The sequence below is a fragment of the Anastrepha obliqua genome, chromosome 2, assembly GCF_027943255.1.
Source record: "Anastrepha obliqua isolate idAnaObli1 chromosome 2, idAnaObli1_1.0, whole genome shotgun sequence".
NCBI lineage: Eukaryota > Metazoa > Arthropoda > Insecta > Diptera > Tephritidae > Anastrepha > Anastrepha obliqua.
Window position 1 is genome coordinate 110,980,797 of NC_072893.1, and position 23,557 is coordinate 111,004,353.

Consider the following 23,557-nt stretch of genomic DNA (forward strand, 5'->3'; position numbering starts at 1 on the left):
TGGGGAATGTTTATGCTGCTACAACAACATCTTAGGAATAGAGCATCTTGACTGCCGTAGAGAGTGGCGTGTGGGAGTGTTTAAATTTTGCTGGAAATTTACTGCTTGCCTTGGAACATTCTTCTGGACGTGCTCAATGGCTGACGCTGTTAAGTTTCGTAAGCTCAGAGTGTCTTAAAGAATTTTGAATTGTGACAATTTGGGACCATAAGACTCGTTCGCTCATATTATAAATAAAGTACGCTTTACTAGTCGGGATGGTACATTTTTCTAACTTTAAAATAAAATGACCTTTTCTCTGTATTTTGCACCTAAAAAATTTCAAAGGGTGATATGCCCCCTTTGGCCTTTGAATAGCCGAGAATTTGATGAGCGCTTGGGAAAGCGCAAATATGTTTACCATCGCTAGAAAGTGGCCTGTACAGTTAGAGGTAAGTTGGGAAAACGACCCAAGGTTAGGTTAGATTAGGTTAGTCAGGTTGCTTGTCTAAGCCAAAACATTCGGTGGCCCTAAGGCCCGTTGTGATATCTGCATTAGATTTCTATCAAAAATATATATTTTTTTCAATTTGAAGTGTTTACAGCGTTTCTTGGTTAAAAGTAAATTAACGAAAATTGATACTGTTTGGAATATTCTTGTCGAGGGTGGAGGTATGTGCTCTTTTATTTTATATAAATGTCTAGAATAAGGTTAGAAACGTCTAATTAAACATTTCAAAACTAAATCATGCATTGTTAGATACGAAAAAATTGCAATCATCAAATACACTGGACAAATATTCTAAACAAAAGAGAAGCAACTGCTTGAATAACATTGTAATTTGTTGTTTTATTGTTAAATCGGGATTTAGCTCGCAAAATACAAATAAATTTATTATAAAATTTTTTTTTGCTTAATAAAATCAATTGAATTTAGCTGGCTGCTTAAACTTAGTATGAAATCGTGAAAAAAATTATTTTTAGATTATCAAATTATGACTCTTCTCAAATGCTCCAATCTTCGAATTGCGCAAAAAAGTAAGTTCTGTCCTTCAAACGCGGTTCAAATGCTCACAAGCTATGCTTTAATTTTTCCACATTTTTTTATAAAGTAGAAAAGCCGCTCATTTACAATGTTATTCGTTAATGCAGCTTCAATTTAAATTCAACATCCGTTCTACTTAGTTAAAAAAAAAAAAATTATGCTTTAAGTTTTCGTTCGAAAAATTCTTCGCTTCAATTGTATTTTACTGCTTCTAATTCTGTTTCGTTTACTTTAGAAATTTTTCATGTAAAGTTTAAAATTTTTTACTCTAAATTCAATTTCGAATTCACTGAAATTCTATTGTTTTTGTTTTTCGTTTTTTTTTTGTTTTTTTGTTTTGCTTTCCTGTTCTTTTGTGCCATTAAGCTAACATCGTTGCTACAACACTAAATAATGTTATGCATGTTGTTGTTGCGAGAGCAATGACAGTTGCCGTTGTTGCTGTTGTGATGGCAGTTGTTGCAGTTCTCGTTCCGGCTGTTCTCGTTGTGGTCATGAATTTAATGTAGTGTTTATGTGGCGAATTAGCGGCCGAATTATAGCCGGCCGAATACAATAATGTCCCCAGATTATTATTAGCAGAATCGGACTCACCTCGTGTCGTCTTCATAATAATCGATGCCGGCGATGAGAAACCGATCACATTATGCGCACGCAGCTCAATGCGATAGTAGGTGTTGCCGCTCAGGCGGGACATTTCGTAAGATGTGGTCTCGATGACATCCTGTGAAACGCATTGGTTCTCCAGCTCATGCCAAGTGCCAGCCATTTTTACACCCTGCGGAATAATATATAGGTAGAGTTAGCGATTAGAGAGGGTGATTAGTGTTGGTGATTACAAAAAAAAATAACGGTGTACTTAAGTGTTGCAAATTCCAACTTACTGGACAGTATTTGATTTGATAGAAGTCGATGGGTTCGCCGTTATCAGCTGGCACGCTCCATCTCAGCTCGAAGTGATCGGAATATGGCGACACTACAACGGGCTCCTCCTTGTCGTTTTGCACCGGCGAATGCAGTGGTTTGGGTTCTTCGGGTGCCGAGCGTCTGGGTGTCGATTGTTGCTGATTCACGCCCCACATGCCCAAGCCGACTTGGTTGCGTGCCGCAAAGCGGAATTGATAGGATGTCTGTGGTTTCAGTCCCTCAACAATGTATGGTGAGTCTGGTGACCAGCTACGATTTTGCGCCGTTGACCAATCGGGATTAATAGCTTCTTTATATTGCACGCTAAAGGCTGTAACGGGTAAACCCAGTTCCGTTGGTGGTCCACGTATATCGAAGGTAATTGTTGTGGCGGTGAGTTGGCGCGGTATCGCGGCGGCAACAAGATCAGGTACACGTGCCTCTTTCAATTGCATATCATGTTCGGCTGAGCCGTGCACATTTGTGGCGATACATTTGTAAACCGAGTAATATTGACGCGCCACTGGGTGCACAATGAGATCGCTGCGTGGTCCAGTGCCGATAATAACGAGATTCTTGTCGAAGGCTTCTTTCAGTGGACGACCATTCCAACGCCATTCGATTGTCGCATTTGGTATACCCAAAGCTAGACAGCTGAGATTGGCTTTGCGTTCCTCCCAGCTGAACACCGGTGGCAGATCCTTCATGTGTGTAAAGTCTGGTGGGAATTCAACGGTTATATGGCCAGTTTTGTAGGCGGTGTCCCCCTTATTGCGCGCTATACACTGATATAGGCCATCATCGTTGCGTGTAGCGCGTGTAACGCGTAGTGTGCCTGAACTTTCGCCACGTTCTTCATCGAAATGTTGTTCCAAAGAGATGCGTTCATCGTCAGCTTGTAAGCCTGGTGCGTATTCTTCTTCGGTACCCCAACGTCTGAACGTGACAGCGGGTGCTGGACGTCCCTTCGAACGGCAAGTAATAGCAATCTCTTTCTGACTCACGCCCGTCACATTGTAGAATTCGTAAATTTGTGGACGCACAAGTACATTCAATTTAGTCTTTTGATCCACAACGCCAGCATCATTCTTGGCAATGCAAGTATAAGTACCATAGTCATCTTGGGTAACGGAGTTAATGGTCAGTAGGCCAGTTTGTGGGTTGACTTGGAAGCGATCGGCCGTGGCGACATTTTGCTGTGCAGCATCTTTGATCCAGGAGATTTCTGGCACTGGTTTACCGGTAGCTGTGCAATTGGCGGCGAATGGTTTACCCTCGACAGCTTCCAATGTGTCTGGCAAATGTGTTATGACCGGGCGGATGTAGACTTCCACGCGAATGGTGCGCTCGAGCAGTTCACCAGTTTCGATAACTGCTGCGCGGCAAGTGTAGATACCATCATCGGATTCCTGGACATTACGTATGAGTAAGCCATGTGTCTGTACAACGTATTTATCACCGGTGCGAATCTGCAAGGAGGGAAGTTGCATTAGTTGAGGAGGTATTTCTTATGCGCTGAAGGCAAAGCCAGGAAGTAAGCGCTCTCGGAGCGCTGTTCTTCTTAAAGCCCAAAAATAATTAGAAATGAAAATGAGTACAGGTAAATTTTTCACTGTAAAGCTTCGTGCTAAAATGTTGAAATAGTTACTCAATTAAAGCTAAGTGAGTACGAGTAGTACTCAGGGTGAGCTCCTGTTTTCGACGTTTGGATTTTTTAATATGATTATTTCCTCTACTGGGTATCTGGCTCGAAGGGATATGAAAACGCGCTGTTGTTTAATCGATTGGTCTCATAGTTAACCGTTTTCCTGAACTAATTGTGATCTATTTCATGCTCATCAGGGGAAGAATGAGGTCAGCCCAGAATCAAACTTAATTTACCTGACAATCAGACAGTTGTCCTCGAGGAACTTTTCCTTTAACAAATGAGTTTTTTTTGTTTCCTCTTAATTTTATACCTGGCAGATGATCGTCGGAATATCCAGAATCGACCAGATATTCATAATACGCCAGGTCTTGGAAAATACCCATGAAAGTAGCGTCTAGTGTTTTTTACGTGAGTACCTACTGGCGACAGCTTAAACCCACGGTACCCAAAGGCACACGGATCAAAACAATGCGTTGATCAGCGCCCCAAAAATGCAAAAAGCACTTAAGGTACCAATTGGCAGTGTGGCATGGATATACTAACCGCCTTGGTAGGGCTCGAGGCCTACCCATACCTCTGCCGATCTGAAGGTACCGGCACCTGGTTACAATGCAACTCTACATCGAGCCAAAGGCTCTACCCGCGATTTAGGTCTTAACCACAGCCATCACGAAAACCTCCCCGAAGGGCCGTTCCCAAGAACAGGTCAGAGCGAACTCTGAGGGCTCCTGTTCCCCGTGGTACCGAGTTATGGTCTCCGGTAAGACATCGTGTCCGAAGACACTGCCAGTTGAGCACCCATACTACTCAGACTCTGGTAAACCTAGATTTTAGTCGTCTTTTACGACAGGCATACCTTACCTCGGGCATATTCTAACCCCTGCACCGCTGGGGGGACCCATGAAAGTAGAATCGAAATTTGGTATACCCGCAAAACTATACGGCTATGTAAAATGACGTTGCTCAATACCGTCAGAATTGGGGCGATCTCTCCGAGCGGTTTGATACCAAACGAAATTTCAGACAGAATGACTGGCTGTCGTATGACATCTTTAACCTGATGCTGGAAAAGATCGTGAGAGCCGCATAACTTAATTACTCCGGCAATTTTTTTTATACTAAAGAGCGTTCAATTGTTGGCGTGTGTCGATGATATTGACATCATCGGCCTTAACAACCGCGCTGTTGGTTCTGCCTTTTCCAAACTAGATAAAGAAGCAAGGCGAATGGATCTGGTGATGAACGAGGACTAGACGAAGTAGCTCCTATCTTCAACCAAACAGCCGGCACACTCGCGTATCAGCACCCACGGCACTGGTGGCAGTTATAAATTTGGAGGTTGTAAGAGACTTCATTTATTTATGAACTAGCATTAACACCGAAAACAATGTCAGTATTGAAATCCAATGGAAAATCTGTCTTGCCAACAAGTACTCCTTTGGACTAAGTAGGCAATTGAGTAGTAAAGTCTGCTCTCGACGAACAAAACTAACACTCTAAGGCTCTCATCATGCCCGTCCTAACGTATGGCGCAGAACCTTGGATGACGACAACATCTGATGAAGCGACACTTGGAGTGTTTGAGAGAAAGATTCGATATGGTATCGGCTGGTGGAAGTTCTCCTCTGCGTTGGAAAAATCAGGTGGAGAAGTACTTGGTTTCACTTGATGTGTCCAAGTGGTGCCGGTTAACACGAGAAAGAAATGACACGTGCTCTTAAAATCGAATCTTCGTACATGAAAACTCCGAGTGTATTTCTGCCATGAAAAAGCTCTTCATAAAAAAATCGTCTGCCGTTCGGAGTCGGCTTAAAACTGTAAGCCCGTCCATTTGTGTAACGGCGTACAATACGCACGCCAGAAATAAGATGAGGAGCACGGCCAAACACACAAAAAGGGCTTAAGCGCTATTTATAATATTATTAGATGATCGATGATTTTAACCATATATGTATAGGGTGGGCCATGTAAAATTTGCTTTTTGAATCGGCTATATAAAAAAAAAATATTTTTTCAAACTTTTTTTTTATTTTGAAGATTGATCATTTTCATTTATGAATGAAAAATAATATCGTTCAAATGACTGCCACGACTGGCTTCACAGTAGGCCATTCGATCGACCCAATTTTTAAGCACATTTTCTATTGTTTGGGCTCCAATTTCATGAATGGCAACTTCGATTTCGTGTTTTAAAGCATCAATCGTCTCTGGATGGTTCGCAAAGCATTTGTCCTTAACGGCTCTCCACAAAAAATAGTCCAACAGGCTTAAATCACAGCTCCGAGGCGGCCAATTAATATCGGAGTTTTGGCTGATTATTCGGTTTTCAAAAACGGTAGCCAAAAGTTCGAGTGTAACTTTGGCAGTGTGACAAGTTGCACCGTCCTGTTGAAACCAAATGTCGTCCATGTTATTCTCTTCAATTTTTGGAAACAAAAACTCGTTGAGCATGTCACGGTAACGCTCGCCATTTCCTGTAACCGCGGCTCCTCGCTCATTTTCGAAAAAAAAATGGCCCGATGATGCCGCCAAACCAAAAACCGCACCAAACAGTGACTCGTTGTGGATGCATTTGCTTCTCTACATTAACGTGTGGATTTTCTGAGCCCCAAATCCGACAATTTTGCTTATTGACGTAGCCACCGATGTGAAAATCAGAAAAGAAGAGGAAGACTCACCACTTTGGAAATAGGTTTTCAATATTTCCCAATTTTGCTCAAGCGTATAGCGTCCCATTTCGTAAATGTCAAACCTTTAAGTAAATTATGAACATGTCATTTGTGTTACCATTCTCAAAAAAATTGGTGCTTCAAAAAGCAAACGCTATATGGCCCACCCTGTATTTAGTTCTCATTCAACTTTCATTTCAAATTCTAAATAGTTTTCTGTATATATTGTAAGTCCAAATACATTGCCATACGTGGCATGGGAATTTTCGTTAAGCCCAATTTGAGTTCCCATTAAACTTATTTTCGAGCTTAACAACTCACAAGTATCCATAACTCCACAGTAAATACAGTTTATAAAACACGACTGCACTCGCCATACCAGCATTTTCTCGAAATCTCCTCGGGGCGTCAAACTACATGCATAGTACGCGTATGCTCGCATAAAATTGCACAAAAACACTTAACAATTTCGTTAAGTTTCGTAAAAGCTCCATAAAAGTGCTTCGTGACAAGCTAAATTTCAATTTATGCAAACGATATACTTGCATGCGTGTGTATGTGTGCAAAACCATGTTGTTCCGCAAGCGCTGGATAAAAAGTTTCAACATTATTATTAAGAGAAAGAAATTTAAGTTTCGTCAAGTTTCTGTAACTCCTTAGAACACACATACTTGTAACTGTGAACTTAACGCACTATCAAAGCATACATATGCGAACAAGTAAGGAGTATTTGTTATATACATGTGAATGTACGAGTAGGTATATGTGTGTAGTGGTGAAAACAACAAAACTCTATGCGTTAGATTTTTTGCACTCGTTTTAAATTATGCTGCTTTTCCTGTGGAGCGGTTTTTGGCAGGCAAGATTTTACTTTCGAGCAAACATTTTACTTCCAATCACTATATACACACACACACGCACCCACACATTCGCTTACGATGTACTTGCACTTTAGTATTTGCTGCGCTATGCTATGGCCATGTCATGCCATCGTTCCCAGCGCGGTGCAGCATCGAAATTTCTAAGTAAATCATGAAGTTTTAATAACATCCTTATGCGCTACTTACCGGATCACCGTTGCGGAGCCAGTCTATGGTCGGGTTGGGATCAGCCTTCACTTCACACTTGACAATGTAGTCCTCACCAAGTATGGGGTATTGATTCTCAGGAGCATTTGTCCATGTTATGGCGACTAAATGGGCGAAAGAAAATAAAGAAAAGAGATTAAATGACAATTCGCAAAGAAAATGTGAAGAAAATTTGAAAATGTGTGCGCTGAGAAGGAGTGAAAGAGAGCGAAAATTTGGCAAATAAAATTGCTAAAAAAAAGAAAAAAATAAAGCGAAAACTGCATAGAGAAGGCAAACAATAACAGACAACGCTGACAATGAGTAGGTGGATTAGAGCGAGTGTGGCATTGGAAAGAAGAGTGCATGAGTGGAGCTATGGTGGGCGATGCTTAAAAAGTCAAGAAAACGCTTGAGCTTACTTGTTAGTTGTTAACACAAGCTGCAGATGTCATTACTGCTGCAATTGTTGTTGTTGGTTTTGTCATGTTTGCAGCCAAGACAAGTGGTGAAAAAGATGTGGCAAACACACAAACATAAAACAAAAAAAAAAAAGAGTAAAATGGAATCGCATAACTTGAATTTCCTTTTTGCCCAAAATTTTTTTCAGTTTTTTTTCTGTTGTTAAGTTCAAGTTGAAATACCACTTACAATGCTTGTAATTTCTGTGTAGCTCGTGCAATTTGTGCAATCTGCACACGACACACTCTCTACCTACCCGCATTCTAGTCCCACCTCAATGCGCTGTTGTGCCACAGCGCATTGTTTGATGACTGCGTTGCTTTCGCTGGCCTGTCCGGCCACACCGGCGGGAGCAATTGGACAGCGCTGCAGCAAAGCCACTTGGCACTTGTCGGTCGCCGTTAGCCGGTTCACGTTCGCTTGTTGCGATAACAAGCTAAAATGCTGAAAATATTTTACTTATTTTCTGTTTTTTACATTCCTGCTGCCAGTTATTTACTTGTTGGTTTCTTTTGTGTTCTGAGTAGTTGTCAACACAAAGGGCAAACAACGAAATGTGGCAGCAAAATGGCTGCTTGGTTGTTGTTTTTGCTGCTGTTACTGCATTTTGTGTTGGTAATGGCAGCTGTTTTCTGAAAGCTAGACGTCTTAAGGTGGTGTCGCTTCGACAGTAAATTTTGTGTCTGTATATGCACATGTGTTACAACGCACACATTCATATGTATATCTATAAAGCTATGGACATGCAGCCATTTTCCTCTGTCAATATTATGGCTTGCAATTTGCCTCGTTTTTCTACTAAAACTCTAGAGCAATTTCCTATCTTATCAGCCCATTACCGACACGTTTGCTTATTCACACATAGCCCAATGTATTTGAATTGCTTTATGTGTGCATATGAGTAAGTACTTTGGTTTTATATGGATAAGTCTACTGTAAATCGGTAATTTGTTGGATATTCGCTTGCATGGGTTTGATGTGGACATGAAAAGCTTGGAATATTGCAAAAATACATGCTTTAAAGTTTGCAAAGATGGAAAATTTAAAGTTTCAATTACGTAATGTATGGAGTAATGTTATTTTGTGCTTTTGCTGAGTTTTTAAAGTTTCGTCAAGTTTTCAAAGTTTTGTTAAATTTTTAAGTTTCGTTAAGCTCTAAAAAATCGTCAAGCTCATTGCTAAACCCTTTATAAGTATCAGTATAGTAAAATTGATAGCCAAGTGAATAAAAAAGTAAACTGTTTATGTTTCCATGCTGTTTTTTAAGATTCGTTAAGGTGATTTTTAATAATTTTTCAGCATCAGCCAACTAAAATTGATAGTAAAGCATAATAATAAATAAAAAAGTAACAGTTGTATACGTGTATGCAGTTTTTTAAAGTTTCGTTAAATTTTCAAAGTTTCGTTAAATTTTTAAAGTTTCGTTAAGTTCTACAAAATTTTGTTTAGCTCACTTCCTAACACTTTGCTAACATCAGTGGAGAAAATTTATAGCTAAGCGTAATATTGAATAAAATAGTAAAACCTTTATGTTTCCATACATTTTTTAAATGCTCGTTCATATAGTTTTTTAACAATTTTTCAGTATCACTCAAGTAAAATTGATAGTAAAGCGTGATAATAAATAAAATAGTAACATTTGTGTACGGTTATGTAGTTTTTAAAGTTTCATTAAGTTTGTAAAGTTTCGTCAGGTTTTTAAATTTTCGTTAGATTTTTAAAGTTTCATTAACCTCAAAAAATTTCGTTAAACTAATTTCTTAACACTTTATAAGTATCAGTGGAGTAAAATTTATAGCTAAGCATAATATTGAATAAAATAGTAAAACTTTTATGTTTCCATGCTGTTTTTAAATATTCGTTAAGATATTTTGTTAACAATTTTTCAGTATCAGTCAAGTAAAATTGATAGTGACAATGAATAAAATTCTAATATTTGTTTAAGTTTTAAAATATAATATATCGTAAATTTTTAAACTCTTCGTAAGCATGTCTCAAGTGTTAAAAAAAATTTATTTTACGCCAACTTTTAAACTTACTTTGCAATTAAAACTTTCAGATTTTGCCATTTTGTGTCTTATAACAAACGGGCGAAAGTGCGTCGGAAATAAAGCTTTAAAAAAAGCGAAAAACTCAAGTCTTCCATATTCAATGAGTTTCGTTAAGTTTTTTTTTTTTTTGCGCGTTAGCATCCAATGGCAAAATTTAGAATAGATTAAAAAGAGAAATAAAAATTTATACTTTCTTGGAATTTCATTAAGTTTATAAAAGTTTCGTTAAGTTGAAAATTTCATATTATTTTTAAATGTTGATTTTTTCAGTATTCAGTTGCAAGTTATCTGCATGTTACTCTGCACACTATAGGAAACTTATAGAATGAAATCATATTAACAAAATTTTATTTTATTTAAACTAATATTTCAAACTTCCTCCCTATACTTCTTTTATATGAAAGTATTTCTTGTCCGTTTCTGTATGATCTCCGCTCCTTGAATGTAATGCTATATCGCGGAGAACGTTGTAACATCTCGGCGAACTGTAGCCAGAAGTTACAGAACTTGAGCTTACGCTCAATTCAACACATATATGTATATATGTATATATGTATATCCTGAGTTTAATAAGCAATTGGGTTTGGATGATGTACTGTGATGAGTAGAGTGCGCAAAAGATCATGACGTTGAAGTGTAAACCTCGTAGAAAATCTTATCTAATCTATGATCAGCTCGTCTAAGTATTTCACTTACCAATTTCTTAGCGTTTCGTGCAGTTTTTAACACATATTTGTTTGCTATTATGACGCCTAGTTTAAAAGCATATGATGTTCAACATCATTTAAAAGTGTTTTTACTTTCGTTAAGTTTTTTGTCACATATTTTTCTGCTATTACTAAGCTTGGCCTATGAGCATATTATGTTTGACATCATTAATAGTTTATTTTACTTTCGTTCAGTTTCGTTAAGTTTTTGTGATCTATTTTTCTGCTATTATTAAGCCTAGTCTATATAAGCATATTATGTTTGACATCATTTAAAAGTTTTTTTGCTTCCCTTAAGTTGCGTTCAGTTTTTTCACAAAATTTTCTGCTTTTATTAAGCCTAGTGTATAAGCACTTTATGTGCAAAATGATTTAATTTTTTTCCACCTTCGTTAAGTTTTTAGATATATTTTATTTGTTTCGTTTGAAATGCTTCGTTTGGAATGTATAAAAAATATTCTTCTTATTTTACAGGGCAACCGTAAATCAATTTTACTTGTGAGCAGGCTAACATTCCTTCGTTAAGCTTCTGAAGGCTCAATTGCTATGTTTCTTGCCCTAATTTTTGTTTCCAAAGCTTCTTTTATCAAAGCTCGCATACCAGTAACACGACTTTTACTCTATTTCGGCAATTATTGTTATGTGAGCTTTGCTATGCAAGTTTGGTTTTATGCAATAATCCACGATTTCTTGGCATTTCAAGTCGCCAAAACCACTTACAAACACTTTACCACCATTAGGTAACGCGTTAACGTAAAAGTTGCATTTAAAAGTAAAAAAAGTTTCGTTCAGCTGGAATTGACTAGCCGGAGTGAGACTTTATCTTTTCAATTTGTGAAATTTGTACAAACTTATTGGAATAAAGCAATAAATGTTTTTATGTATGTATGAGTATGTCAGCGATTACACAACATTTCACTTCAACAACACGCAACGCTGGGTGCCAAGTTTGTGTGAAAGCTTTTGCTTTGAATTTTTATTGCAATTGACTTTTGTTTTGTGTTTGCCCTTTTGTTGGAATGCGGGTGCAATGCTTAGTGATGTTTTTCTCTTTTTTGTGTACAAATAAAATTTCCAATTTAATTTTATCAATGCTGAATCGAACGGTTTGCAAAAGTAGTGCAAACAAAAAGCAAGGGAAGCTATCGATTCTCTTATTCGCAGTCCTTACTGCTCTCTAAACGGTGCAAAACAGAGCCCGAGCTTGGTTTTTCGGACGTTTCGAAAGAAGTTATTGGCTGAGAAAGGGACACTAAAATAAAATTGAAAGTAGGAAACAAGCTAAGTTTTGGCATAGCTGCACTTGAGTTGTGGAAGTAGATGCTTCAACACGCCATCTCGCCCGCCAAGCGGTGGACTCTCCGCATTTTCTACTTTCTACTTTCTACGCTATAGCTCCATCAAATGGACAATGAAAGAAAGTCATAAAAACATCGAAAAAGTTAAAATAAATGCATTTGTTGTTAACTCTGATTTTAGCTGGCCTTTAGAGGGTGCCCATTGATGTATAAATGTATGCGCGTATGCATGCATGTGAGTATGAATGCATGTCATGTTGTTGTCCGTCTCGCTACATTCACCATTCTCGTTGTAACAAGGCACTTAAATCTGCACCGCAGATTCAATTGCGCTGTCGGAATGCTGCAGGCATTCTTGGTGCTCATGCCATCAACGACACAGCCATAGCTGCAGCTACAGCCGCAGCCGTTACCTCCACTTTGTTATATGCTGTTTGTAGTTTCGTTAAGTTGCTATTATTATTTTTATTTTTGTTGTTTGGTTGCTTCTTTGCCATTAGTTTTGTTTGTTTTAATGTGGCTTTACTCAATGTGTCGGTGCGTGTGTGCGTGCGTGTGTGCGTGCGTGTGTATTGCATATGCGACTGAGAGCTTGATTCCTCGAGTGTCTCACTGTTGTCAACTTCCAGGCAAGCATACATTCAGGCGCATACATTTACGCGTGTGTTTGTGCTGATGCGAAGGCGTCATCTTCCGTTTACAATCCGTGCACAATAGTCTGATGTTATTGCCGCCAAAGCACAACTAAAGTATCATCGTGGTAGTCGCAGTTGCAACAGCAGCCACGTCAGCGGAAGTGGGCGCTACAGTGAAGGATATGTTACACTGCGCTTATATGCACATATTCGTATGTAAATGTTTGTGTTCGTGTTTGTACTTTAACTTGAACTTTCTTAGCAAACTGTTTTCCTTTGTTGTTGTTGCTATTGTTGCTTGGCGTTGTTGGAAGTTAGCTTTTCTAAAGCAAATATGATGAATCTTTACAAGGCAGCCCAGGCGAGTGAGTTAGCAATGCTTGGGCAGCGAGGAGACAGAATACGTGCGGCGCACGTATCAGCATATAATAAACAGTTGGTAAATATATATTTATGTATGTATACTCATTTGCTTGTATACCTATAATGGCACGTACTGTAGCCCAGTGTTGCCACAAAGATTTTATAGTTGATAAATATTTCAGCTCATGCAGGAAATTGAACTCGTATGCATGACAGACAAACTGACTAGGCGCTCATGAAACATTTAGCGGAAAATGTTTCAGTAAGCTACTCCTGGACCAGTGGACTGCAAATCAGTCTAACAAAGGCTGAGCGACTACCAGCAAAGTGATTCTGGACTAGTGGACTTCAGAACAGTTTACAAAAGGCTGTCTTCTGCCTCCGACCTGTGAATCGGAGGCAATCGAGAGCGCTTCTAGACTGGAGAATTGTGAGAGAGAATTTCAAATCCCTATTTCGTAGTATTTTGTGGCCGCCATAGCCGAATGGGTTGGCGCATGACTACCATTCAGTAATCCGTAGGGACTCGAAACCTCGGACATGAAACAGCAAATGATGGACAAAACGGTTTCTAATAGTGGTGCCACTGAACTTAGATGATATGAGGTTTCGGCGTGACATAGCATCAGTTAAAAAATCAAACTTCAAAAAACTTTAGGGGCTTACAAATCAATGCAAAAACTTTCGGGCTTACTTTATTTACCATTGAGTTTCCATTTTATATTGGTTTCATTCCGCCCCCAGACAATGACTGTAAAATTGTTGCAGGGTATTATCAGCCGTCTTGCTGATTTCAATTAGCTGCCGCGATTAGACTCTAGGCATTTTTTGTAGCTTGTCGGTCAATATCTATAATAAGCGGGATAGACTAGGTTAGGTTAAATGGCTACTCAATCAAAAGCCCACTTGGACGGAAAATCCAATTCGTCTCCTGTGATACAATACAGGGAAAAAGAGAAAGGGGGGCCTTGGGTGAGTGAAAGATGACGAACGAATGGTGGCTAATTACATTTGTTTTAACTGCTTCAAGCTACTGATACAATTCTTTAGGTGTGTGGTAACTAAACCTGATATACCTGCAGTCGTAGAGAGCTGAGTCAATGGGAGCCGAAATATCTGCATTTCACTGCAACGAGATCAGTACAGCTGAGGAGTAGGTGCTGAGATGATTCCACTTCACTCTTCAAACAGTTCCTGCAGAAAAGACCTGGATACCTAACCGACAAAATTCGGTAAGGAGGCCTACAAAATTCGAGAATCGCAGCTTTACTGGTCTCAGAAATTCCCCCGAGCGCCTTCGATTCACCCGTGACCGGAAGGATCTCGAAACTCTGCATGTTTGCCCAGTAAACCAGCGCTCGCTGAGTTGACGTGAAACCCACCTTTCCAGAATTAGACCACAGGTTTTGAAGGGAACCCACATCCTATCATTTTGCGGGGAAATCGTATTGAGGGTTTCTAGTCTAGCTGATAATAAAAGCGCCACTGATCTTCAAGATAAATATCTGCAGAGTCATTCTGTGAAATGGGCAACTGCCCAGCAACTGTGAAATGGGCTTGTAAAATTGAGTATATAGGATAGGGCCAGCGGCCGCCGTCGCCGAATGGGTTGGTGCGTGCCTACCATTCGCAATTCGCAGAGAGAACGTCGGTTCGAATCTCGGTGAAACAGCAAAATTAAGAAAAACATTTTTCTAATAGCGGTCGCCCCTTGGCAGGCAATGGCAAACCTCCGAGTGTATTTCTGCCATGAAAAGCTCCTCATAAAAATATCTGCCGTTCGGAGTCGGCTTGAAACTGTAGTTCCATTAGTTCCATTTATGGAACAACATCAAGACGCACACCACAAATAGGAAGAGGACCTCGGCCAAACACCCAAAAAGGGTGTACGCGCCAATATATATTATATATATAGGATAGGGTTAGCAGACGTCTTTCTAGGTATCATTTCTGCATCGATTCAAATATGCATTGATGACTTCATGAGTCTGAGTTGGGTTCCTGCAGAGTAGACAAGTGCTTTGTGAAAAAACCAAACAGGAATTTAGCGACCTTTCTCCTAAAATTTAGTAGGAAGAACTTGATAATACTGGTGCTGCGATGTACTCAGTATGGATAAAGTTCATACTCTTCTTCTTGCGGATCTCTTAAGATTCATTAATGAATCTAAAAGATTTGCGGAAGAGCGACCTCAACTGACTAACAACCCAACAACCTAACCTAACCTGATCTCAATTCAATTTTTCCGTCATACCATCCTTATCTTTGTATCTATCCTGTCTCTCTATTTTTTCTATGTAGTACAACGGTCTTTCTGACTGAGTGCTTGGACTTGTCCAACCTTCCACAAATCTAGTCTAATCTAAGAAGCCGGCGGTTGTATTCGAGTTCGCAAAGACTGCAATGCTGCATTCAAACATTCATTTAAAATCTAAATAATTTTTGAATGAAATTCTATTAAAATAAATATTACTTTGCAGTAATTTATGTAATGCCAATAACTTCTAAATTTTGCAAATCTGGCAGCCCTACCTTACCACTTTAAGCAGTAAAAGTTTTACTTTACCTCAACTGCTCGCACGATTTTCGCTTGCATTCATAAACAATACTATTCTTTAGCGGCTTATAAGCCCACTGGCTTTATACTTTTGATGTATTCGCATGCCACATACCGCACTGCTGCATGTTGGAAAACCAAATCCTGGACATGCCACATATCCTAATCCTGCTGTGCATCATGCGGTGCCTTGATGTATGCTTCGCTGTGCACTCTTACTTCTTTGCTTGCTTCCTCACTGCAGGTTCACAGCTGCTTGTTTCACTGCCTGCCTGCCTGTCTGCTGCTCTCCCCTCGTCCCGCTCTCTCTCTCTCAAGTTGATATTTAAAATTTTTTATTTGTCTCGCCACTGCTAATGCATTCTCGTTTGCGCATTTATACCATACATCCTCACATACATATATTTGTATATGTGTGCATGCGCATGTATGCATTTCGATTGCTTTTTCGAATTGGCATGAAATTTTATTTGCAATTTATTGGCACTGAGTCATCTATTTGTGAATGTCTTTTGCACAAAGCAACTTGTCGTATTGGCTTTAGATTTCCCTATTTTTTCCTCAGACTGGATTTGGTTCTTCCTTCTAGCTGCTGTTGCTACTTACCTAGTCTTATTCTTTTGTTGTCCCTGTTGGCTTTTTTCTTTGTCCTATGGGTGCATGCAAGTAGTGTTGGCGTGGAGTATGTACGTGTAGGTACATATGTGTGTGTGTTTGCATATGTATTTGGTAAATAAATTCTTATAAGAAACGCATTTGGCTGTCTGCATTTTCATTGAAAAAAGTTTCAAATTGTGTTTGTTTGCTATTTGGATTGGTCAATTATCTGACACAAAGTGGAAGGAAGTTTCGTTTGTGTTTTCTTCTATTCTCACTTTTTGCTCTCTATTTATTTTTTTTTGTTGTTTGCCTTTTGCTGATGCGTTTTCCTTTGTAGACGCAAATTAAATGAAATTTCTATTTGGTTGGTCAAATACTCGTTGCCTGCAATTTGGAACGACATTTATTTGTAGTGGAAATAAATCCACAGTGTATTTTTTTACTATGTGACCAAAAGAGAATACATCTAAGTTTCTATAAGCAGACTTCGTTTTTCATTGTTTTAATGACTTTTATTTAAGAAATTTTTAGCGATAGCCTGGACAAAATCCTGTTGCCTACGACACTATTGCAACGTGGAAGCGCCTTGTAAATACTTAAGCGAACAAAGATTACCTGAAATTCTATAGGTTTTATGAAAAAAATTTAAATTTACAAAACACAACTTGGTTTTTTAACAACTGAAAGTTGATCAATTGAAGATAAAAATTCAGTCATGAAATTTTAGTTCCCCATAAAAAAGTTAGATATCATTTTAAATGAAAACTCAAGTCTTTCACTTAAGCATAAGTAAAAAAAACATGCCGATATTAAGATTTTTTTAGATAAATTTTTTTTTAATTTTTTAATTGTTAAAAAAACCGAGTTACGTATTGTAAATTTGTGTATGTAAATTTTTTTTCATACTACCAAGAATTCAAAGCAAATGCTTTATTAATAACACTGGGGAACAGTCATTTTGCGGCAGGATTGGTTTAAGTCAATTCTGTGTGAGACTAGTGTACTGAATACTAGACAAATTTTAGATTTCTCAAATTGACTCTAGTTTTTGAGATATAGACTATTATCTATTTCACTGAAAAAAAACAGTATTAAAATACCAATATGCACTAAAAAAATATTTTTATTAATATATTTCATTAAAAATTATACAAAAACAAAAATATATATTTGCAGTTAACTTAAATAATTTAAAAACATTACAAAAAAGTTTTTCTGTTATGGTTTTGCTTAGGACAATCCCTTAATAAGGTCCAGCAGTAGTCTGCCATCATGTGGCAGTCCCATCGACCTTGGTACCTTTCTTCCATTATTTTTATATCCTGGTGGAACCGTTCTCCCTGTTCCTCACTATAATCGCCCAAGTTTTTCGGGAATTTGTCCAAATGGCTATGAAGGAAATGCAATTTAATGCTCATACTAGCTCCTAAACTGCAGAAATTTCGAAGCATTTCATCAACTAGTTTTTGGTAATCTGGTGCCTTATGATTCCCCAAAAAATTTTTGACTACTAAGACAAAGCTTAGCCATGCTTTAGATTCAATTTGTGACATATGGTTTATAAATTCAATGTCTTTTATAAGAGTACGGATCTGCGGCCCATCAAAGACACCTGCTTTTAATTTTTCCATACTTAAAGACGGAAATTTTTGACACACATATTTAAAACAGTCACCGGTCTTATCAAGCGCTTTGATAAACTGTTTCATTAGCCCAAGCTTGATGTGAAGTGGTGGAAGAAGAATATTTTCTCGGCTTATCAGTGGTTCATGAAACACATTTGCTTTTCCTACTTCCATATTTTCTCTCAAAGGCCAAACCTTTCTAGTCCAATGTTCTTTTTTTGCGCGACTATCCCATAGACATATGAAACAGGGGTATTTAGTATACCCACCTTGCTGACCTAATAAAAAATTCACCATCTTTAAGTCCACACATACTGACCATTGATGTTGTGCGTATAAAATCTTTTCTAAAACAATTTTAATATTTTGGTATTATTCTTTTAGTTTCGTTGAATGACCAATTGGAACCGAAGCAAATTTATTTCCATTGTGCAGCAATACACATTTCAGACTTCTTTTTGAGCTATTTATAAAAAGTCTCCAATGTTCAGGATTATATTCAGGATGCCCCATACAATTTAACAGACCAGAAACATTGTTACAAAATACAAGCTTGTATTCTTCTTGAAAGAAAGGAAGAAGTTCTTGCTCTCCTAAAGAATGTGGCGTTACCGGTTGTAGACATTGTTTTTCTTTTAGTCTTGAAGCAAGAATTTCGGCAGATTTTTTTGATAAATTTAAATCACGAACCAAGTCGCTAAGTTCTGCTTGCGAAAATCTTTGTTTCATACAACTACTTTCTTCGAACTCGCTTTCACTGCTGCTTGCTTGATTGTCATAATTCTCTAACATTTCAATGTCATTACAGTTAGCAGAAGATGGTCCTGTAAATACAGGAATTGGTAAATTGTCACTGTGCAATACTGGGGGTCTAACTGATTTAATATTAGGATAAACCCAATTCCGTTTCTTAAAACGGTTTGCACCTTTCACTTTTACTGCACAGAAATAACAGTCATTAAAATGATTTGTTGGCTCATTCCACATCATCGGTACTCCGAATTGAAGCCCTTTACGTCCTCCTTGGCTCCAGTATCGCAAAGATTCTACACAAGACTTACACACAATATTGGGCACCCAATATTTATTCTTTTGTACATACTTTATCCCAAAGTATGCTCGGTAGGTTGTTTTCACAAACTCTGTGATCTGTTTTCTTTGCTTTTGCGAACAAAATTTGCCACATATATAACAAAAACTGTTGCAATCGTTAACACAAGGTTTTCGTGACGAACTCATATTTTCGAGACAACAATTTCTTTAAAACTAAAAAATGACACTAACTGATAACTTCTGAGTCTAACAGCAAATAAGTGAAAGTGTTGTACCTAAATATGCAAACAGATAACGAAACCGTAGTTAGGTTTAATCAAATTAGTGCAACTGTAGGAGGGCACTTTAAATTTTTTTAGTAATTTTTAATTTTGCGTTTGTCTCAAGAACCAGAGTCAATTCAAAAAATGTAATTTCATACTCAATATATATAATACAAGTGCTAATGAAAACCATTAACAAAATTATTGCCGCCGATTTTTTTTTTTTTTGTTGCCCTGTGTAATTCTTTACCAACAAATTTCTCCATACTTTTTTTATATTCTATACGAATATACGCAAGAAATTCTTTAAAAACATTTATTTTTTAATGGAAAAAAAAAAAATTTTAATATGAAAATTTTCTTTTTTAAATTAAAAATATTAATAAAAATTTTTTTTGGAAAAATTATAACAAAAAAAAAAATTTTGAATTAAAATTTTTTTATATTAAAGTTTTTTAATATTTTTAATTAAATGAATTTTGAAAATTGAATTAAAAAAAATAAGTTTTTTTCTATAATTGCTTACCAAAAAATAGCTAAAATTTTTTTTGTTACATATTTTATGGGAAAATACGGAAGAAATCTTTTAGAAACATTTGTTTTTTAATAATTGCTTACCAAAAAATACCTCCATTTTTACCATATTCCAATTTTTTACATATTTTGTAGGAAAATACGAAAGAAATCCTTTAAACAAAATTTTTATATTGATGATACAAAAGAGGTATCGTCTAGGAATTATTCACTACTGGTTATTCACACTATGTCTCAGTGGCGCTCTTAGAACCACACACTCTGTTGCTTTGAATAGTCTTTTCTTTTTACCTCCCCTAGACTAGGTTAGTATGCTGGAAACTCTGCTGCTCGGCTTGGGGCAACTAATCAGTGGTGTTGGACACTTGGCCCAAACACTCGGTCTGGGTCCAACTAATCCTATTGACTATTGTTCGGATGAACCATATTTTAATAGCTTAGTTAGTATTATAATTTCAGCGAGACGTGAGTGGGTTCACAATATACCTGGTTGTAAAACAACGATTCTTTACTGATGGCTCAAATCTTGATGATAAAGTTGGCTTAGACGTCTACTGTAAGAAGACAAAAGTAAGCAGTCCGGCTCGTCTTCTTAATCACTGTGGCGTATTTGAGGTTGAAATTCTAGCCATTATTGCGATTGGCCTCTGGTTGGGTAAAAATGTGTAACTACCTTTAGAGAATTTTTTATTTCTTTTGATATCTAAGTGGCGATTAAATCTCTTGGTGCGGTTGTCACAAATTCCATCATTGCCCGCAAATGCCGAGCATTTCTTAACGAATGTCGGCAGTATTTCCGCATGCATTTGATTTGGGTGCCAGGGAATAGTGACAGACCAGGGGAAAGTAAGGTGGAGGAATTAGTGAGAGAGGGTACTAACACTCGCCTGTCTCTTGGTGCATGGTAAAAGTCATATTGTCACTTCAGCTAGCATGAGAAGGGCATGCAACGCTACAAAAAGAATTTTGCCAGAATGAAAGGCCAGGCGCGCACAGGCGCTACCTAATTGGTCGAAGAGAAACGTCTCTAAATTAGTTGCTTATATGAAATATTGTAAAAAAAGGGTTTTTAAATAAAGGCGGGTAGATGTTGAAATGGAATAAAATGGCGTTTGCTGTGTGGCACGTAGCGCCGTCCTGCTGGAACCACATGTCGTCTAGGTCCATATGGTTCAATATGGGCCATAAGAAATTGGAAGGGCCACCATGTCACTTGCCATGATGATTTGGCATAAACAACTGAATAATAAACAAAAGATTTGACAGATGTCATCAAAACAAAATGGCTGCCACAGGGCGCAAAAATCGACCCGCGCCAATTGAAAAACCCTTTATAAAAAATTTGAATCCAATTTTCTTACAAACAGACGGTGCATATGATGCCCATAAACTTTCGTTATCTGCTTGTGGTATTTTTATTATAAATCACAATGATTTGTCTTTTAATTTTCCTTCTTTTATGCGTAAACAAAAGTTTCGCAAATTCAATTAAGTAAAACTCGATTTAGGTTAGCTTGTCATTTGCAGTTATTTTCAATTACTCTATCAATTATTAAAATCATTGAAGCTTTCAAGTGGTCAAGAGCAATTCAATAGAATGCTTTTCAAAACACAAAATCAAGCAAAATATGATTTTCTAAAAAAAATCAAAAAAATATTTCACTTCAATGCTCACATCATTCAAATGCATATTACGGCGCTTAATTTGTTATTTGAATTAGTTTTCTAATTTTCATTAAATACTACACCAACATATTTAGCAAAATATAAAATCAATTTCATAGAAGAAAAGGCATAGAAATTGCATTGCCACTCTCAACCACACACATACACGCACACACAGCACCTCAAGCAAGTCACTTTCCGAGGCCAGCATAAACTCGATTTTTTTTGTAATTAAACAATTCCACCTAGCTGTATATACATATATGTGTATGAATGTGTGTGTGTGTGCATATAAAAGTAATATCTAAATAGGTATAGCTCTAAATGTATGCATGCGTGAGCTAAACAAAATGGATTTCCTTCAAAGAACAATTCACATTTCAAGCAAATTCTCTTTCTCTTCCTGTTTTTTTATTTATTTGGCATTTATTTTCATGAATTTCTCATTGCTCCGGCATACTAATGCTTAGTTATGATTGTTATTGCAGCTAACTTTGTTGTTTTTGTTGCTGTTGTTGCTTAATACCCATAAGTGTATGCAATTTGGCAAGCTATTTTCCACTTGAATGTGACAGCAAGTTTCCTCAAAATCTTCGATTTAGAGCAAAATGAAAATGTTTGCAGGAAATACGCAACATAGCGTATTCAGGGTTGCAATATTCATGCATGCATGCATACATACATAAATACATATACCACACATATATACATACATATACCATACATCATTTGGTGACTGGTCTCTGATTGAGGAAAAATGGACGCCGAGTGTTACAGTTTTGTATGGACTACTTCTGCAGAAGTGTCGTGCAAAGAATGTGCTGATACCATTAGACGTTGCAAGGAAAGTGCTTTCTGCTTGATGTCGGTCAAATTGAAAATGAAACTAAATGAAGGAGCCCGACTATGAATAAGCTTGTAGCCAGCTGGCTCTGGTTCTATAGCGATATTAGCGCTATAAGTCAAATGCCTGTCTAAGTTCCCTTTATCCTAAGCTCCCTTTTTTCCTTACTTTGTTTCCTCTCAATCCGATATATATTGTAAGAAGACCCTTGAGAAGTCTCTCCTCATATCCGTCTGTATGGCGCAGAAGATTGGACGACAATAACACCACATGTGACGGTCCTTGAAGCCGTTCACGCGACAGTTGGGTCTACATTATCGGAACGACCAGACTTAAATCCGGCCAAGGACTGTCACTCCAACAGTAACAGAGATTGTTTACTCTGCTGCTATCACAACAACAACAACAACAATGACCTTTGGAGTGCTCGAGAGAAAGATTCTGAGAAGGATTTATGGACCTTCGCACGTTGGCGACGGCGAATCTCGAGGGCGTTGGAATGATGAGCTGTCTGAGTTTACGCAGTCATGGATATAATGCAGCGATTTAGCATTCAGCGTAGTTCATGTAGTATGAATGGACATAAGCGCACCGGCTCTGAAAGTATTCGATACGATGCCCGAAAGTGGTAGCAGAGGTAAAGGAAGGTCTCCACTGCGTTGGAAGAACGAGGAGAAGAACTAGGCTTCACTTGGAGATTCTTATATACAAGAGAAAGAATTTACATTAGTGAGTAATGATTTATTGTGCTACTGGCGGCTAGTGGGCTTTTATACCGAGACAAAATGGATGGACCAGGTCAAGCACATTATCGAAAATACACTTCGCAGGATTCAGACAAAAAAGACAAGTCAATAAATTTAGAGCAATTCCAAACATGGCTACCGGATTCCAAAACGGAGGTTTATTTGAGTGTTGGTAGGTTCAGTGGTTATATTGAGATTCAACCAAGAGCGTTCACAATTTTCCACAGAGTTTTTTTAAATTAAAATGCGACTGTATTATTTTAGACAGGAACTGGTCGGAGCACAAGCGATCACTACCTATTCTGACAGTAAAACTGCCATGAAATCTTTACAGTGCAATAATATCACCTTGAAAGTAGCAATCGAATGTTGAATGTTGTATGTACAAAAGATTGTTGCACGACTGCATCGCAAATGAGCCTCCTAACCAGCTGAACCTGTTGAATCGGTCAATTTCCTTCAGTTTGTGGCCATATTTTTCTTCTGAAGCAAGCTCTGGATCAGGTTGGACTATATCGAGCGAGTCAACAGTAGACGGACCACCGAACACAATTGTGCGATAACTAAACAGGTTTGGCATGGAAAAAATTAACACAGAACTAGGTTATTCATCAACCTAGACTGGTTTTCCGTTAGTACAATAGTTGACCTCATCATCAGAGACTGCCTAATGAGAGTACATGGGATGCGTAAGGGGTTATCCTTTAATGACTTCTGAAGTAACTGCAGGAACGCGAAGGAAATGTAGTGCATTGAACACATATTCTATAACCATTCCGCTTTTGCCAGAATGCGACATCGTCTAAACTTTTACTTCTTTGAATGTCTGGCAGACTTGGA

At 37.8% G+C, this 23,557-nt stretch overlaps 1 protein-coding gene across 5 annotated transcripts in view; it reads right to left on the reverse strand.

The window, feature by feature from the left end:
* LOC129239527 (fasciclin-2) overlaps positions 1–23,557 on the reverse strand; it is a 158,277-nt gene that overhangs the window by 31,457 nt on the left and 103,263 nt on the right. For all 5 annotated transcript variants that reach the window (XM_054875068.1, XM_054875069.1, XM_054875070.1 and 2 more), the window contains 3 exons: positions 7,315–7,439; positions 1,909–3,399; positions 1,619–1,802 (listed from right to left, as the gene is read on the reverse strand). In XM_054875068.1, coding sequence (XP_054731043.1) covers positions 1,619–1,802; positions 1,909–3,399; positions 7,315–7,439 — 1,800 coding nt within the window. The remainder of the gene's footprint in view (positions 1–1,618; positions 1,803–1,908; positions 3,400–7,314; positions 7,440–23,557) is intronic.